Source organism: Montipora capricornis, chromosome 9 (genome assembly GCF_036669925.1).
Source record: "Montipora capricornis isolate CH-2021 chromosome 9, ASM3666992v2, whole genome shotgun sequence".
Taxonomy (NCBI): domain Eukaryota; kingdom Metazoa; phylum Cnidaria; class Anthozoa; order Scleractinia; family Acroporidae; genus Montipora; species Montipora capricornis.
In genome coordinates, this window is record NC_090891.1 from 5,637,119 (window position 1) to 5,657,160 (window position 20,042).

Below are 20,042 nucleotides of genomic sequence, written 5' to 3' on the forward strand. Positions count from 1 at the left end.
AGCGGTGGCTCAGTTGGTCGATTATCGGACATCGGGCATCGGGCTTTCGTGAGGGGAGATCGCGGGACCAACACTTAGTGTCTTAAAATAACTGAATGGAGAGAGAGAGAGAGAGAGATGCTTACAAATGGTCAGACTTGCAAGTCTTCTCGTATATAAGAACAGTTAACCAGCACTAGGGTGCCGAGTTTGGGGAGACCCAAGTTTTGTGGTATGTCCTCCTTTCATATTCACGCGTGGGGTGGGTGGGTGAGGTCAAATATGGACTGATAGTGGCTGCCAGAGGCGCCTTTACAGGCTGACGTCCGATCTCACTCCAGAGAAAGAATTCTAAACTTTCCCTACCAATTGCTTAGAGGTGCATTTGAGTCATACAGAAAAACGTGCTTGAGAATAAAACTATTTACTGTTACTTGGTGATTTTTACATGAGTGTGATTCACTTGACTAAATGCATTAGCAATCTCATGTTCCAGTCCTGAAAGATTCCAGAATATCCGGCCACTATTGTATTCTTTTAACAGCATCCTTTGAAGAACAAGGCGTAATAAAAATCTGAAGGTCAGTCCTGATAGTGCGACTTACAGACTTTACTCCAATCCGGGTCACAGGCTTTGGGACACTTGTCAAAAGTAAAGAATTTACTGTAAATGCTTCCATCGGTCTATGACAACGCGTGTTCTTCTTTCGCTGCCTTTTTCGCAACCCCCTTCCCCTCAGAAGTCGACAATGTTGAAACATTCAAGCGATCGATGAACTAGTCTTGATTTCGGAGACCGTGAAAAATCAACATTGTTATGGGGGGAGGGGGAAGAGCGGGAATTGTCCCAAGAGGTTTGACCAGGATTGTATGACTTGTCTGTCGCCAGACGATTATGCTCGTAAACGGGGGCGCTTCAGGGAAGAATAACTGGTAAACAACATCTACATCGTCCACTCAAAAACTACGTCTCGTTTAATTCATTCCCTCCTGAGAGGGCTGCTTCTAGATTTTACTCTGTCTATTGAACGCAAGACAATTTATACTTGTCAATAGTGGCCGCTCTAGGGATGAATGGGTTTTTAACTAATTTCTAAGGAAACGAACGCAATTAGCTGATGACCATGTTTATGGAAGTCGATGCAACTAAGTGAACTCACTCTTCCCAAGTCTGACAGTTGAAATAGTGATGAAAGTCCTTTTGATGTAAAGGCTCCTGCAAATGCATCTCGCCTTGCTCTTTTGCCTTGTCAAGCAGTTTTTCAAGAGAGGACTCGATGTTAAGGTCATGCTGTCCCTGAAGAAGAAAAATTGGAGCTATTACAGTGTACATATACAGTAGGAGCAATTTGGATGGAAATTTTAAGGGTACATTGCATATAAAATTTATACAAGTATAGCCACGGAAATTTCATGGGTTGTCTCAATGGGTTTCCGCAATATAGACCACCGCCAATAATTCAATATTGCTGAAATGCTGGTTTTTATGCTAACCCATGTTCATTGGGATAATCTCCTGCACAGTTAAAATAAGATGGGGACAGTACTGCTTCAATTTTTACTGGCCAAATGTCAAATTTGTGGAAACCTTTACAAAGGGGAGTAGTAATGGTGGACGAAACTATTATCTTGCTGCAATCCGAGGCAAGATTAGGGTTCAAAAAGCTTACTATACACCGTGCTATACACCTTCTTTGCAAACACAGGTAGTTTTAAGTTTTTACATGATTATGATATTTCAACATCCCTTGTTTGAGATACTCAAGTTCAGAACTCCTTGTTTTGCTATTTTGTCAACAAGTAATACATTGTACCATAACAGCATTGACTTTCTCATACACAAATGCGTGCATTTTTGGTCTATTTATTGAAAAAGATAATTAAATACTCCAAACATATCCCAATGCAGCAATGCCAAAGAACAGGAGGTAGTGTGGCCCAGTGGTTAGGGCGCTTGCCTTGAGATCCGGAGATCCCGGGTTCAAGACACGCTCTGACCACTCGTTGAATTTGATCCTGGTAGTCCCTGGTTCAACTTCCCAGCCGCACTTGTAAATAGCCAACTGGTTTGCCTCCAGCCAGTTGGGATTCTTAACAGTTGTTGTTGTTCTGTTCTGTCGTTTCGTTGTGTTTCATTGGCCCTGAAAAGCCCCTATGGGGAGCGGTCAATTAAGTATGTATTGTATTGTATTGTATTGTATTGTATTGTATAACATCTACAAGATAGAATCAAAAATATTGTTTTCCTGCTCTCTGAGTACAGAAAAAAAAAATTATATTTTTAAATCTACAAGACAGTTTGTCAATGATGCAGATGTCAACAGATTAAAAATTTTACCACACTTGCTTGTAATCTCACAATCTGATTAGCTAATTTGCCGTTGTCTATAAGAGTCTAGAAAATGCTGCTCGCGTCAATGTATCACGCAATTGTAATAGCCAATCAAGAATGCTCATTTTGGGAAATAAGCCAACCAGATTGCAAAAAAGTTATAGACAACGCTTAAGCTCTTTCTTCGTGTCATGTGGTAAAAAAATTCGAATGTGGTTCAGTGTAGTCAGTACTCATATTGAAAATGATAGATTCGTCATTGCAGTGGTCAAAATTTGTTGTGGACTCACAACATTTTGACCACTCTGATGACGATGGGATAAGAGTAAAGACAACGCTGGACCACACTCGATTTGTTAACATTCTGATTTTAAAGAGAATGCACGAAAAGGCTATTCAGTGTTTTGATATAAAATTGCATGCGTGCAACTGCATTACCTGCAACATCAATGCAATGATAATACACACTGAAACACAGCTTGCAATGCACCTGTTGATCAAATAAATACAAAAGGAAATTGAACAAAAACTTCATATTCAGAACATGACTTTTTTCAGAATACTAAAAAATCATGCCATTCCCGAGATTTATTCAGCCTTCTGTAAGTTGAATCCAAGAGCAAAATATTTGTGATGGTACTGTATGTGTAGTGCCAATTTGCATCTCAATTTCTTTTAATGATTTCCAGTTTAACATGCTCTGAATAACTAGATGATAATTTAGTACTTATCAATGCAGACCCCTTCGGGCAGATGGGCTGACAGCCCAACTTTGACATTCACTGAAGATACTGTCAGTACAAAAGTGAATAAGAACGACTTTCACACATGACAAATTATTGTTTGTTTTAAGGTTGCAGACTAAACCTGTAAATTTCTAAGGTGGCAGATGACTCACCTGCAGAACCAGAGGAATAGACACCTTCTCCAAAATGGCGGCCGAAAATTCAAATTTATATCAAGTTAAAATGAAAAAGCACTAGAAAGAACACCTTTACTTTAGTAACCCTGCATATCAGCTGCAAAATGCAAATAAATTAGCCATTTGCATAAAATTACTGATGTTCCATTGATGAAACCAACAACTCTTCATTATGTTGCCCTGCATTTACTGAAACTCCCTCACATTGTTAAACTCAATATGTGCTTGCTGTTTTATGATTACATGTATTTGAGAGATGATAAAACTCCTAGTTTTTCTTTGATCTTAACCTCTGAACAACATAGTTACAATACTCGCAGTACATCTTTTGATCAACTAGTTATTGAATCTTTTCCAACAAATCTTAGGAGATGTTGTCCAAGTATTAGTCGCAAATATTTTTGGAACAACATCTTTTTGTCTATTCGAAATAAATCCTCGAGAAATGGGTTCAAAAGTGCACAAAATCGTCATTATGCTTCTCAGTATCATACTTAATTAACATCTTGCTTCTCACTATAATCAATTGTAAGTATTTTTGTCACGAATTAGCTGTCTTATATCTTTCTTATATTCACATAACTTTGTAGCTTCACTTTTTTTTTCCTTTAATATAGTAGAAGATAAAGTCAAGGGGCACAATATTAGTTCAACTAAATGTGCCCCTCTACTCTCCTTTCCGTGTCATATTTTAATCTCCTATCTTATATGTACACAAGTATTTCTGAACGTTGAGAGGAGAAATTAAAACAATATAGATGTTGAACTCATTCAAATCCATTGCCGCCATTTTGGAGAAGGGTGTTGCTAGCAAATAGTAATAATTATTGCTATGATCAATCTAATCAAATCACGCCTGACTATTTAAACTTGTTTTGTAAAAGAAATTGTGATGATCAGTTCTCTTTTCTTACCTCCCGTGCTACCATATGATGCAATAGTAACGCAACACTAACCTGGGTTCATAATGAGTGGCTTTGCATATTCGCATAGCATTCATAGCCACTTCATTTAAGTTGTGAAAATGCGCAATCCCAAGTGCTGCAACTCTCATGACAGCACCATTGGATGGTGACTCAAACTTGTTTGCTACTGATCTGGCTGTGCCATGAGGATCATTCAGAAACTGTGGTTCACAAACAATCTGTTGGTCCAGGAATAACCACAATGGATCCATCACAAACATTATTTTAATACACAATCAGTTGAATTATTTTCTTGTGAAGGTGCAATACACTTTGCATTTGTTGCAGTTAATTTTTTTTAAACTACAGTAGGCAATTTTTTTTAAAGTAGGGATTTTCCTTTTTTTTTTGGGGAGGGGGGGGGGGTCTAGTTTAAAAAAAAAAACAGTGGCTTGGTTTTTTAGGGGGTCTAAAAAAGAACAAGAAATTCCTTCTCTCTGATCTACTTCTCCTACCCCTTCCAGATCTTCTCCATTGCCTCTATCCTACCCCACCCTTCCTTCACAGATCTATCCCGCCTTACCTTACAGGTAGCCCGCATCCTGAATACCCCTTTTACCCAACCTCTCCACACCACTTCTCATAGGCATTTCTCACCTCTCAAGACGTTTCTGTTTACTCACACGAACTTGAACTTGAACTCCCTACTTCTGGATCTGCTGCCCACTCTCTTATCCACTTTACACACAAGCAACTCATTCAAGTTCCGCACAATAATTTATCATTAAACATTTTATTTTTCATCCCAGGCCACTCTTGGTCCAAACTTTGATTTACTCACATTTGGACATCAGAACCACATGTGGTAAATCTAGCAGTAATAAAATGGCAGTCACACCAATGCAATAGCACAAATGAAATTGATTTCTATAGACTGAGAAATACAGGAAATTTTTTTGAAAGACTCACGAATAAATTGTTATTTAGAAGATGATTTTTACCGCAAGGAAAAACATTTCTTGAAAGAAAAACAGAGAAGCAACTCGGCCTTTCAGGAAAGGAGGATTGATCTGAACCGACACAATTAACAATTAACAAACTGGGAACATAAGACGATAACTCAAAAGAAATGGGTTTACAGCAACAGCAAACTCTTCACAGGAAACAAGTAGTTCCAAAACGGGAACTGTTTCAAATCTTGTCCCAAGTAAACAGTCAGTCGAATTCCTCACAGAGGAGTGGCACAATGAAAAAGTGGCTTCAAGACCCCAGGTGGAAATCTTATTAAGATCTTGTAAGAATCTTGTAAGATGGGCATTAAGATGAAAATCTTAATAAGATCTTGTTTAAGATCTTTGATCTTAATAAGATCTTAATAAATTTGCTTAACAAATTTTGACAAAAAAATTTAAGGTTGCTGATGTTTTCGATCTTGTAAGATCTTAAAAGAATCTTACCAGATCTTAACAAGATCTTAGGACTACCTTACATGATCTTACTGAAAAAGATCTTACAAGATCTTAGTAAAAATCTTACAAGATCTAGCAAACATCTTACATAAGATCTTAGTAAAAATCTTACAAGATCTTAGCAAAGATCCTACAAGATGTAGTAAGAATCTTACAAGATCTTAGTAAAAATCTTACAAGATCTTGCAAACATCTTACATAAGATCTTAGTAAAAATCTTACAAGATCTTAGCAAAGATCTTACAAGATCTAGTAAGAATCTTAAATAAGATCTTAAAAAAGATCTTAAAAAGATTTAAGTAAAGATCTTGGTGAAGATCTTATAAGACCTTAGTACACATCCTAGAAGATCTCATTTAACGTCTTGTCGGGAGCCCATTATCCGGAGCCTCCATCTTCCACATTAACCCTCTGAGTCAACCCTGTCCCGTATCTTTCTATTTTTAGAAGCACCTCGCAGGGGGGCTTTACTGGGTGTTTTCACAATAGCTGATCATAACAGACTGGTGGTCAGCCAAGGGGAGGGAACAGGGAAAGAATTTGGAAGAAAACGACTGGGAAGACTGGGGAGAGAGGGAGCCAAAAAGGCTTAGCTTGCATTGCAGGCCTTGCGCACTGGTCATTCACTGACAGGCAAATTTCATCCTCCACAGGATACTGACAACTGAAACAGCTGACATGCTTTTTGAAATGAAATCCTACATGCTAGAGTTATTTTTCAAATAAGGCATCCTGATGAAGGGCACTTGTTTTCTTATGGAAGGCATGACTTAATAAGCTTAAGTACACTATGCACTGCTCGGGAATACAGGTTGTGTTTTTGCTTCAAACCTTGAAGTTTTTGGCTGAAATTGATGAGCCACCATACAGTAGTGAGCTGCATTCTTCCTGATCAAAACTAGTTGATCATAACTAGAGGTGCTGCTGGCAAATAATGAGAATACATTAATTAAAACTTAACACACTTTTTTACCTATAATATTGCTGTAAGATCTTTTCTTGAAGTTTGTGGAATAAGCAACAAGGCGAGAAAGAATTTCAGCAACTTTGCAAGATACATTTGAAGACAATATGACAGAAGTACTGTATTTACCCGTGTAGCCTCAAAAGAAGCTCCAAAAATCGCCTTAGACTTATACACGGGTCAAAGATTTTGAGCCAAGTTCCAGCTAAGTAATTTATTCAAAATTAACATAATAATAATTATTGTCTTGGGCATAACGAACGCAGTGGACAAAAGCCACGTAAAAGACTTCAAAATGAATGACAAAAGACTTCAAAGCGAATGTAAGCAATTCCAGTTGAAATGAAAAAGGATTTGTCTAACTCTAAATGTTGAAGATACTCACAAGCACAAATACATTGTATGAAATAGACACCGGAAATTTTCGTTTTCCAAAGGCGGAAAGCTCTAAAAGGCATTTCTGATTCTTCGAATAAAAACACGATCGTTCAACGGCTAATATTATAAGACACCAACAGTCTACTGAACGTTTTAAAATGGAATTTCATACAAGTGTTTTGTGAAAAGCTTTTTTAGTAAAAATTATTTCAGTTATCTCCATTTCTGATTGTGCAATAAACTGTTTTGACAAACCACTTTGGTTGTGTATACTAGTTTTTGTAGATCTTGGTCTTTTGACTGACTGTGTGATACTAAAATAATTTAATATTCTGGCAAAGTCTTTGTTTGAGAACAAAGATCACAACTTACAACGAACTTCCCTTGCATCAGGAGCCCGGCCAAAAACCAGGCTAGCCTGGCAAAGGTTGGCCAGGCCAGGCTTTCCGGGTTTTTGGCCAGGCTTACTGGGAAAATGCGGCCTGGTAAAGCCCGGCAAGCATGGCCACAGCCAAGCTTTCTCAGCAACCTTAGCCACCAAAGCTTGGCCTTCCCGGCCTTGTTACTTCCAAGGCCGAGCTTTCGTTTCCCTAAGCCAGTGAAAAATTACTCTTCTCGCACACCGCTGGTAGCCATGTCAAGCTAACCGGCGAACGTCACAAAGCATAGAGTAGCAAAAAACCCAAAGCCGAACAGAAGGAACAAATTTATACAGCACTTCTTGACCTATTGTTACTGTCAAATGTCACCAATGAGAACGCCTGAACAAGATAGAGACAATACTCCACTGTCAAAACTCTAAAACTGCATGGAAAACGCATGGCACATCGTAACCAGTCCAGATACAACACTTGATCAAAGTTTGACTAGAACCTTAACGTTTATTCTTTTGCAGAAAATGGCCAAACAGTCCATACAGTTCTCAGCCTTGAATTGCCTTAGTAGCTTTTAACAGTGCCTCCAGGGACTCCTGGATGTAGTTATTTTTGTACTTCTCACTACGCCATCCTCCCTGCCGTTGAAACAGCCTATCAGGTATACCCAGGGTTGCTGCCGCCGATGCTCCCCCTGCTCTAAGACTATGGATACCGTAAAAGCCAGGATCAAGCCTTTCTTTCTGCAGCTCCTGCTTGATTAGTTCATTAGCCCGACTATAAGACATGGGCTCCTTTCTGAGTTCCAGAAAAAGCCTTGAATTGCTGTCATGTTTACCCATCTTTATGAACTTCTCGATCACTGAAACAGGGCATGGGGATGTGTCGCTTCGTGCTATGAAAACAAAAGAACCATTACGGAACTGGTCATTTTTCCTCTGCGTAAGGTATATGGCCAGATGACTGTCTGCAAATTGCAGATTGTCGACAGTCAGTCTGCTTAGGTCATCCGAACGAAGGAAGCGGAAAAATCCTAATGCAAAAACGCAGCAACTTGAACTTCACCAAGATCGCCTTGCCCAACCCTGCTGATAACCTTCTTTACTTGACTCACCTCCAAGGCCTTTTTCTGATTCGATTGTTTGGCAAGGATTCTCCCACCTGTTGGATCAATGAGTGGTCGCCCATCTCTGGTTACCCGCTTTTCTTATGAACCCAGCTAGCTCCATAAATGGCAGAATTAAGCAATGAAACTGAACTCCCTTGCTGGATAAGATGCACCAAACACAGGGCAAAAACACCAGCTGGTAGGGCAGTGACATTACTGTACATTGAATACCCCATTTTTTCCACGTTTGATACGCCCGAACATAACAAAGTAGTCTTTGGTGCTCTATCTTGGACTAAAATATACCTGGCAGAGACTTCGCCAACTGCTTCAGTTGGGGATGGTTGACAATCTCCTCGTTTAACAAGACAACCAGGTCTACTCCCTTCTGGACACAGTCTGGCACTGCAATTGAATTATGCGGAGAGTAAACAAGAGATTCCAACACTCACATCTATGCTATTTCAACAACCATGACACAATAACCTAACATCCGACAACACTGATGATCTCCCAAAATGCGCCAAAATGCACTTTTCCGAGCTTCAAATAGCAAAAATTTCCTTCCCTCTCACTTCTTCGCAAAAAGACCCCAGCACTAATCTTAATAGGCTTCACTTCCCTGAATGTAGAGCTTTTCATACAATCAGCAGAAGATCAGCAACCTCTGGCAACTTTATGGAAAACTGCACCGCAAATCCTCCCCAGACTTCTCCACTAGCATCCGAGTAAGTCAACATATCCACCTTGTGGCTAGGACACCAGATTATATACCCACTGCTGTCAAAATTGTTGCTCCAGAGTAGCAACTCCGACTGGCTGTCCTCACTCCTGTGACAATAAAAATGGCTTTTCCCAATAATTAGCCTGGCAAATATCTCTTTAGATGCCTCGTGTCCAAAAACGAACCACTGGGCCAAGTGCAAGACCCAAAGAAACTAGAGACCCTGACAAACGAGGAAGGCATCTAACAGAAACTATACAGTGATTGTCTATGATTGTGTTTATTAAATGCTTAAGGGCTTGAACCCTTCTTGCCTGGACCTGAAAGATTCCACGCTGTAGATCCAATATAAAACCCAAAAGTTCTCCCAACTGTGAGGGGACCCACTGGCTTTTCTCCTCATTGGCAATGAAACCACTTAAAGCAATGTCCCTACGGACCGCTGTAGACATCTTCATAGCCTTATTCAGGACTTGATCTGCACCAGCCCAATCATCCAAGTATGTAAATGTTCGGAAGCCTTTACTTCTCCAGTGCTTGACAAGCGCTCTTTGAATCTTAATGAAAAGATAGGGACCCACAGACAAACCAAACGGGAAAACTGTAAAATGAAAAAATCTAAGCTTGCCTCTGAAGAACAGGGAAAATCCAAGAAACTGACAATGTTGAGGAAGAATCTCAATGTGGTGGTAACCACTTTTGTAATCAAACTAATGTCCTCATACTTAAACTTATGTGATTATAGATGCTGGTTAACATAACACAAATCAACAATCAATTGTGGCTTGCGTGCAGAGTTCTTAACTACACCCAGTGGGTTGCAAACCATTAAGTCTTCTCTTCTCACCTCTGTCACAGCACCAGATGCAAGCAACTTAGCCACTTCATGGCATAGAAATTCTTGCTCTTCAGCAATGATTGAAAAACGCCTTCTGTGGCAATGACATAAAAGATAGACTGTACCCATCCCTTAGCACATCCAGCACCCACTTGCTCTCTCCAATATCCTTCCAGAATGCAAGATGTTCTCTAAGTCTCCCTTTCACCGGGGTAGCACAGGCCAACTCAACATTTTCAACATAAACAGAATGATACAATTCTACACAATCAAATTCAACAGAACAATGTTCAACTTCACATCCAGTTCGGTCGGCAGAACATATTTATTGTTGGCTTCCGGACGGCTGTGCTGCGTTACGGGCCCATTCTTATGCTTTAATTGTAACTGCAGTATGGTTTCCCAGCTGTATCATAGTAAATTATGTAAGGTTTTGAGGAGAAAAGAATAAAAAATGGCAAGAAACAAAAAATATTAGCCATCCAGATAGAAAAAAGTATTTTAATAAACATTAATGATATAAGGTAAAAAAATATTTGTTGACAAATTAAAAAGAAAAAAAAGTAAAGAAAAATAATTTAAGCACTAAAAATATTAAAAAAATACATATACTTGAAAAAAAAAAAGGAAGAAAGAAAAAACTTTTTAAGTCAACATTGAAAATCAACGTTGGAAATCAACATCCAAAATCAACATTAAAAAAAACATTGAAAATACAACATTGAAAATCAACGTTGGAAATCGACATAAGAAAAAAACACGTTATTTCCACGTGGCCTGTCGTTATCATAGACGAGGTTGCTTTGCACGCATATTCAATAAATTTCAACCATCAGAGAGATGATTAGAAGCTCCAGCCTGATACATCAGGGTTGTTTGGATGGTACTTGATATCTGCAGTATATGATAACCAAAGTGTACATATTGTGAGCACGAGAGAGGAAAACAAAAGGCAAACAATGCATTGTTTATAAGCCAGTGCAGTGGCCCATCATTCTCGTAGCCCGTGAAGACTTTAATCTTCGGACTTCAGCTGAGCTTGAGACCTGGGTGAAACATATCGAAGAGAAATCGCCTGAGAATTCCATTCGCCAAACAGTACTATACGGGTCCGCAAATGATTCCAGAACTGCAAATGATCCCCAAACTGTACCGCAAATGATACCAGGACCGCAAATGATCCCATATGGAACGCAAATTATCCCCATTTTGGACCGCAAATGATCCCGAAAAAAAATTGAGGAATGGCATGGAGGGTGGAATGGTCTGGAAAGAGAATTAATGAGAAGAGCGCTTATTTTTTTTTATTAAAAATCACTCTAAATGGCTCACACAGATTTCTGTCTCATTCTAATTTTCCAGAAAGACTGAATTTTGTTTTCTGACCACGATGTTATAAATTTGTCACATTTAATTATCGGACACAATCATCAAAAACTAACTTGGACGCAGTTCTAAACTGATTCTAACCAGGGACCCGTTTCTCGAACCCTGCGAGCAGAGTCTCTTTCTATCTTCCTAGAAAAATCGGGCTGCCAGCGGCCTTGATTCAGGGACATTTCGTATTGAGCATGCAAATGTATTTGGGTGTCAGTCACGCATGACCAGTAACTGCAAAACCATGAAACGGTTACAAACAGTCGGTATGTTCGAACAACTCTGGCAAACACACGCAGAGTTCGAGAAACGGGCGCCTGGTCACAATCAATTTAGAAATGCGTCCAAGTTAGTTTTTGATGATTGTATCCGATGATTAAATGTGGCAAATTTATAACATCGTGGTCAGAAAACAAAATTCAGTCTTTCTGGAAAACTAGAATGAGACAGAAACCTGTGTGAGCCATTTAAAGTGATTTTTAATAAAAATAAGTGCTCTTCACATAAATTCTCTGTCCAGATCATTCCACCCTCCATACCATTCCTTTATTTTTTTTCGGGATCATTATTTCCGGTCCAAAATGGGGATCATTTGCGTTCCATTTTCATGGTATCATTTGCGGTCCTGGTATCATTTGCGCTACAGTTTTGGGATCATTTGCGGACCCGTACAGTACTGTTTGGCGAATGGAATTCTCAGGCGATTTCTCTTCGATATGGTTCACCCAGGTCTCAAGCTCCGCTGAAGTCCGCAGATTAAAGTCTTCACGGGCTACGAGAATGATGGGCCACTGCACTGGCTTATGAACAATGCATTGTTTGCCTTTTGTTTTCCTCTCTCGTGCTCACAATATGTACTCTTTGGTTATCATATACTGCAGATATCAAGTACCATCCAAACAACCATGATGTATCAGGCTGGAGCTTCTAATCACCTCTCTGATGGTTGAAATTTATTGAATATGCGTGCAAAGCATCCTGGTCTATGATAACGACAGGCCACGTGGAAATAACGTGTTTTTTTTCTTATATCGATTTCCAACGTTGATTTTCAATGTTGTATTTTAAATTTTTATTTTTAATGTTGATTTTGGATGTTGATTTTCAATGTTGATTTTTCTTTCTTTCTTTTTTTTTTTTTTCAATTATATGTATTTTTTTAATATTTTTAGTGCTTAAATTATTTTTCTTTACTTTTTTTTCTTTTTAATTTGTCAACAAATATTTTTTTACTTTATATCATTAATGTTTATTAAAATACTATTTTTCTCCCTTTTTTCTATCTGGATGGCTAATATTTTTCGTTTCTTTCCATTTTTTATTCTTTTCTCCTCAAAAACTTACATATTTTACTATGATAATGCTGGGCCACCATACTGCAGCTCAACATTTGCTGGCGAAATGGCCGCTTCAGTAGCAACTAAAACAAACTTGCTGTGAGTCACGTGACAGGTTGCTGGAAGACTTTCCCGCCGAAAATTGGCTTCGAGGTTTTTCTTGAACTACGCGCCTCGACCTTTCCTCATGCTGGACATACTTCTTAGCTTTCCACTTCGCTGCCACTGATTTTCGCTTTTCCTCCTGTAACTGTTTACTTTCTTTGATCGCTTTTTTCTCATCGTCGGAGTCGCTTGCAAGCGCTCGGCCGTGTAGCATTCGATAGTACCCCAACCATATTTATCGTCGAGACAAATTTGTTTGCTTCGTTCTACAAGTAAAGCGTCACCATCTTGGAGCAGGCTGTTCCTTTCCTCGTCATCGCTAGTGGTCGCAGCAGAGCCGATTTTGTCCAATACGTTCCGGTTCAGCTTATACTGTTTCTTGTTTCCTTCGAACTTGAACCCCGGTTCTGACTCGTTCGGATTTTCTGCTGGGAACGTTTATCGGCCTCCAGATCCTTATTGATCTTCTTCAACTCCGTTCTATATTGCTTCTGCTGTTCAAGCAATTCTTTCGCCCAACTTGGGGGTTCCTGTGTTGTTTGCACTTTCTCCCGAGTTGAATCAGCACTACCATGTCTCGACCGGCGAGATCGCTCGCGATCGCCTGGGCTTGCATTATACGGTTCAAGACGTCTGAGAGCTCGAGAACTCGTACCCGAACTAGCGAATGTATTTTTGTCAGAACAACGCAATAAAGTCGGCAATGGCGGACGCAACAAAAACAACTGCCCGGCCGATAGGTCACATGACCTATACCCAGGCCCCAGTGGTGTATGAGAAAAACATTTTTCATTTATTTCGTTTCACTCAACCAGTGAAAAATTACTCTTATCAGCGATATTTGTAGACAGTCTGCAGTTGCCACACATCTCCTGGAATGATAACTGTTTCAAATAAGACAGTGAATAACCCTAATCACTAAATTGAAAATGCCTAACCCTAATTCCTAAAATGCGGCAGTGTCCCTAATTTTACAAGAAAGCTTACCATTCAAAATGCGTGCTCAGCAACCCAATTCACTAAGCTGAGCATTTCATCCTAATCACTAAAATTTGTTGGTCTTTAATAGCACCCGAAAGAAAAAGTTTACCCAGTTTTTGAAAAATTTACCAAGTTAAAAAAATATTACGTAGTTAAAAATAAATTCACCTACAGCTGTACTGTAGCTAGAGCAAAAATGAACTAGTTGAAAATAAAATCCCCTAGTTAGACAAAAACTAATTGTTGAAAATAAAAATTAACGGAAGACAAAAATTAACTGCAACAAATACAACAAGTGCTATCTGTTACTTCATAGTCACATACTCTAGTTGCATTATTAGTTTTGGTCACTGAAAGAATTGGTGAAATTAGAGAGGTTAATTAAAACAGCATCATCAATGCAGATCATGCATGAGAACATGAAACAGTTTGTGACAATCGTAACTTTTATTTTTGCTTTCACGTGCTTCACTTGTTTGGAGGGAAAACATCTGGGTCCAGTTTTGGTCTTCTATGCTTGCATAAAATTGCATGATTTCTGCATTAATGCAATCCCTGGCATTTATCGAGTAAATCTTATAATTTACACACTAGATTGCAAGTCACTTAATGTCTACTAGACTGTATTAGCCTCACTTTATTATTATCAGCATTACCTTTGCAAGAACACCCCTGACACCTCTTGCCACAGTATCACCCAGTTCAGGAAATCCATGTTTACACCAGTCCAGAAGGCTTTTGGCAAACTCGAGTTCATCCACAACACCGGCCCAGCAAATAATATTTTCAAGAATTAACATCTACATGGACAAGAACAACATTAGCCATTAATTCTTGAAGTTTCCCAATGATCTAAGAGTGTTTTGAATTCATGAGATTGAGTCAGAGTGTCTGTGATACGAAAAAAGTGTGACACAGAATTAGATGGTTATAAAGAAAATACACTGTAGCTGTGCCCTGCTTTTCATTTTTAACATAATGTAAAAATCAGTATTTTGGTCACTAAATAAATCGTAAAGAGAGCAATTTTGAAGCACCTCTGACTGGCAAGCAATTAACGGAAACCATTTAGGCCCTTAGTTCTACAGTGCAGTGTTGTAACGATATTGATATACTGATAATGATAATGATTATTACTTAGTCTATTAGAGTGATCCTATTGGATCAGCAAAAGTCATCAGAAAGGTGCTGTCTGTCTAAAGTCTTGACTCCTTGACAGACTGGCATGCATAAAGACACACATGTAAACAACTGTGATAAATCAGGGAATGATAATAAACTGTATGAAATATAGGTAATAAATTTAAGGTAGGATTAAATATGGTACATGTGTAGAGTACAATTTTCGACTCAGATAGGGTTTTCTATGTTGAGAAAAAACACCAACATTTCATTCCCCACTGTATGCCATAGACAAGCCCTCAGGTGCAATTTGGATGAATTCTTGAGCCTGGACCTAACAGATCATTAACGTAAACTGTTTTCGTACCTTAATATAATTCCTTTGAGCTGAACAAAATTCAGAGAATAAGCATGGCTTGATCTAGGAAATTTAGCAAGAGCCAGCTGATGAAACACAGTCCTGAGGATGTGCGGCCCAGTGGTTAGGGCACTTGCCTTGAGATCTGGGGATCCCTGTTTCACAACTTCTCAGGTGTACTACAGTAATTGTAATAGTCAACTGGTTTGCCTCTGGCCAGTTGGGATCCTTTACAGTTGTTGTAATTGTTGTTCTTAAAAGCCCATCACGAGGAGTGTTCAATTAAGTAACTAAGCACATGTATTTTATTTTATGATTTCAATTCCCCTAACAGCATGCTCCCTCACCCCTACTCCCATGAAAATGCACAGTCAGTTGTATGAGTATGTACATGTACAGGGACTAACTCAAGAAACTGAACCAAAACAAAATACTTGAAACAATACCTGATGCACATACCACTCAAAAAACGTTGGTTATTGATACCCTTAAAAGATACAGGACAAAAGGGTCCCCCATGTCTTTTTTTTTTTAAAGGTGGAGGTCAGTAGTGGATAATATCAAAGCCACAGTAACATCATAGCCACTAACAGTTAACGTATCCACAAAGTGGCAAAGAGTATATTAACCAACCACTCTTTGCTAGGAAGGCTCACCTCCCTCAGACACCCACTCGTACACCTCAGGCCCTTAAGGTAGAAGCTTTGGCCTACACAGCAAGACTAAGGGAAGCCTTCCCATACATTTATGTCTGGGTCTGCCACAGACATGCTCACCAAATTGGTCCTATATTAAGGGAGGGGTTTTGGACAGGTACTAACAGTTTGATCAAATGAGTCCGTCCAATCCCCCTTCTTCCATTTACTCCTGTGCCTGTCTTTGATCATGTTCTCACAACACAACGATTCTTGGTCGTAATGAAACCGACATTCATCAGGCATCATAAACTCAGTGCAGAGTCCTATAGCATCTCCAATGGCTGCACCATACAAACAACCAACAATCTTATCCACAAGCTCATCAGGAGGAAGCTGATGTGCATTTGGAGGTGGCCTTAGAGGAGTTTTAATGCGACTAGTGGCATTTGTGTTTGTCTGTGTCTGTACATAATGAGCTCTGGCTGTGTGAGGATTTGTGGGTGCCAGCACCAACACATCACCTCTCACACGTGGAAATTCAATTCCTCTTTTGACAATGTTTGGTTCTTGTTCCTTTGGATTTTCATTCCTCAAATAAGCTAAGACTGCATCAGAGCCTTGATTACAAATTCGCTGCGGTGGACAAGTGCACTTGTTAAAAATTGCTAAGATGAGTTTCAATGTCTTGGACTGCCCAAGTGTCAACGGAAGGCCATCAAGTTCATTGTAGCTAACATTCACACTTTGAAGTGACTCCATCATACCCATACTTTGTGGCAGACATTTCAATTGATTGTGTGACAAGTCAACCTTTTCAAGTCTTGCAAGTAAACTAAACGTGTTCGGGAGTTCTTGCAACATGTTATTGTTCAACAGTAAAGTCTTGAGATGGAATAAGTAGCCAATTGATTCTGGTAACTTTGTAAGAAGATTATGACTCACATCAATAAAGGATAAGTGAGGAAGGCAAACTGCAAATTCATGAGGAATGGAATTGAAACTATTGAATGATGCATCAAACTTCTCATAAAATGATACACTGTCAAATAAATCCAATGGATATTCACTAATTTCATGTTCGCTGCTGTCTCGTGTCAAATGCTGTGAAAAGACCAAAAGAGATACTGTGTTAATTTCAGTGAAAGTACATGTTAGAAGAAGGTACTATACGACTTAAGAGCCCAATTTTTCTTTTTCAACTCATTCTGAAGCAATGAATTCATTTTGACTTAAATGACAATAAACAGATGTTAAAATCTTCAATGTGGCTGCTTGAGTAACCAACAACTTTATGCCAATACAATGTGTCTGCCAAGCTGTGTGTAATGAGTTCAAACTGACAGCTTCAGCTAAGAAACAGAACATCTACATTTCCTGTATTACTGCATTTACACTGCAACAAACCTGAGGCAACAAACCTCATTGCCTGATTTCAAGCTGAGGGCAACAAGGTACGAGGCTGCAAATTACGGGATAATAGCAACTATTGATCCACATATTCTGTAATTCAGAACACCTTGAGCATTACAAAATCGCCACGTTTGCAGGTGTCAATAGACCCAATATTAAACAAGATTCAGCCGTTTAAAAAACGTCAAAATTTACAAAGAAATGTATGGCCATCTAGATGCTGCATCAGAATGACCAAACATCATTTAATTCTTTGTAAATTTGAGTATCTCACTAGTCAAAATTAGCCCAATTAACACCAAGCTTGGGGATTTTGTAAATTTCTGTGAGCATTTTCTGACTATGTGGATCAATAGTTTAAAAAAGTCTCTGCTTACGAGCCAGAACGCCCATCAGGCCGGTGCTTTAATATCTCCGGTTTCCGTAGCATGAAGCAAGTAGGAGTATTTCTACTCCCTCATAGATGGGATGCTAGACCATTGCAGGGTTACCCCCAGCATTTTGCCAGTACCCATTTATAAACCTGGGTGGAGAGAGGCACCAATAAAGTGTCTTGCCCAAGAACACAACACAATGTCCCTGGCCAGGACCCGAACCAGGACCACTCGATCCAGAGTCGATCATACTAACCATGAGGCCACCACACCCTCCGCGCTTAAGTGTGCAATTCCAGAAAATATCCAAACCTCCCCCCCCCCCCCCCCCCAAGGAAGGGATTGGAGATTCTGGGGGATAGGGGGGTCAAAGACCCAGGAATCTCCGGAGGGAGGAGGGGGGGGGGGGCGTTGTCTCTAGAACATCTTTTTCCAGACCAGTTTTAATTTTCATACAGTTGCATATTGTATGTAAAGTTTCGTTGTTTGCATTTTGCTTCTCGAGTTGTGAAAGCAAAAGAAAAAAAATCTTGCTAATTTAAAAAAACAAAATAAATATTTTAATTTGTGCTGGTTAGGCTCGATATTCTGTCACCACTAGAGTCTGATCATTTTCCCCTGTAGGGGCTGGTGATTGAAGCGCATGTTGTGGAAAGTAGACAAGTTAATTGTGACTGATTGAAAATATGTCTGTCGCACTTGACCAGGCGCTTCTGTCACTCCTATCTGTATCGTTTCAGCTGGAAGATTTTGTCACATTTTTAAGTTGTCGTTGCAAGCCTGAAAAATAGCGTTTGAACTGAAAGAGTGCATCAACATTGAACTAGCAGAAATTCGGAATCGGCAGATACCTCTTATTGCGATAACATTGATTCTTGATCGAGGAAAACAGCACAGTTCTGTAACAATGGCCAGAGGTTTTTCTCTCTCAGAGCAAGAGAGAAAAAACCTCTGGCATTCAGGGTACGTTCAATATAAATCAGCAGAAATTAAATAAATAAATAAATAACTTGCTGTTTCAATTTTTCTGCATAAAAGCCGAAGACAAAGAAAAAAAAAATTTTCTTTGACACCCGTTTTGAATCACACAGAAATCATAACATTTACAATAAGCCCAAGTAAATGTAATTTAAGGGAAATCCTGAATGATAGCGAGTTACATAAATCCATTAACACAAGTTTGTTTACATTCCATGTAATGTGCGAGGCTGAAATGTTTTCAAACGCAGGCATTGTACTTCATACTTTCAACTCAACTTTGAATTGAAAAAATGTTCTATAAAGATTTTCAAACTTCAAGCAGATTTTCAGAGAAGGTGCAATACAAGGCGGTTAATACCACAGGCCAACGCCATCAGAAATAAATGCCGGCAAAGTGAAATTATGCAAATATCGAAAACTGGATGCCAGTTGGTGCCGTGTTAGGGTTTTTTTTTTTTTCAGCATTTCTCTCTCAACGGTCTTGGAAATTATTTAAACTGCTGTTTTGTCAAAATCATGATTGAAGCATAATTTACGGCATTAAATCTGTAATTTTCCTATCGCAAATTCTGAGGTATGCTTCCTTGATGTAGGTGACGTGCCTTCTGGTGATGTGTTGGTCCACCACATTTTTCAAAAAAAAACAAAATGGTAAAGATCAAACTTCGGTATCTTGAACTAAAAGAATTGCTTATTTTTGGTTTCCGTAAGGAATGATAATATTTCCAGAAGGGAAGCTTAAGGGGGGTCCATTTTGTGAGCCGATTTTGGAAAATCCAAAGGGAGGGGGTCATAGGTACTACACAATTCCATAATATACAGACTCGTAATATACTGTTTAATCTGATTTTGTGTTCCACAGTGCCCAATGTTCCTGTAATGTTAATTGTGATGTCACTGGTGCGTCTTACACCGCACACGAACCCAAATTTTGTTCAATTCGAGACGCGTCTACAAAACTGCATTTGCTCGATTTTGATACCACACAGCCTAAATTAAATTGAAGAGAAACTCTCAGGTGCAGCAGATATGTTCACAGTAAATACAACTAGACTTACTTCTTTGAAATCTTCGTACTCCAGTGATCGACTTATGTTAAGCTCCCGTGAGCGAGTTCCCTGCAACTGATCCACATTAAGTTTAACGTTGGATTCAGCGTTTCCCATGTCATCACGTTCGTTCCCTTGGACCTGAATCACGATTTGCTGAAGGTCCTGAAGACGTATAAACTAAGTTTATGCATGAACCTTTTTCTTCCGAACCTCAACCGAACCTCAAGGTGGACCGCTGAAAAACTTTGAAGACCGTTTCTAACAGTCATTTTCATTGGTTTTCACTTCTTTGGCAATACGAGTGCTTTATGTGA

The 20,042-nt window shown here is 39.2% G+C and overlaps 1 protein-coding gene across 2 annotated transcripts in view; it reads right to left on the reverse strand.

Moving 5' to 3' along the window:
* Positions 1–19,962, reverse strand: part of LOC138015641 (uncharacterized) — a 27,683-nt gene extending 7,721 nt beyond the window's left edge. For both annotated transcript variants that reach the window (XR_011125596.1, XM_068862725.1), the window contains exons 1-6: positions 19,735–19,962; positions 16,095–17,012; positions 14,450–14,593; positions 4,190–4,377; positions 2,750–2,801; positions 1,140–1,276 (exon numbers count right to left, since the gene is read on the reverse strand). Coding sequence is in view for 1 of the 2 variants with exons in the window: in XM_068862725.1 (XP_068718826.1) it covers positions 1,140–1,276; positions 2,750–2,801; positions 4,190–4,377; positions 14,450–14,593; positions 16,095–17,012; positions 19,735–19,842 (1,547 nt within the window). In the remaining variant the exon portion in view is untranslated. The remainder of the gene's footprint in view (positions 1–1,139; positions 1,277–2,749; positions 2,802–4,189; positions 4,378–14,449; positions 14,594–16,094; positions 17,013–19,734) is intronic.
* Between the last annotated feature and the right edge of the window lie 80 nt (positions 19,963–20,042).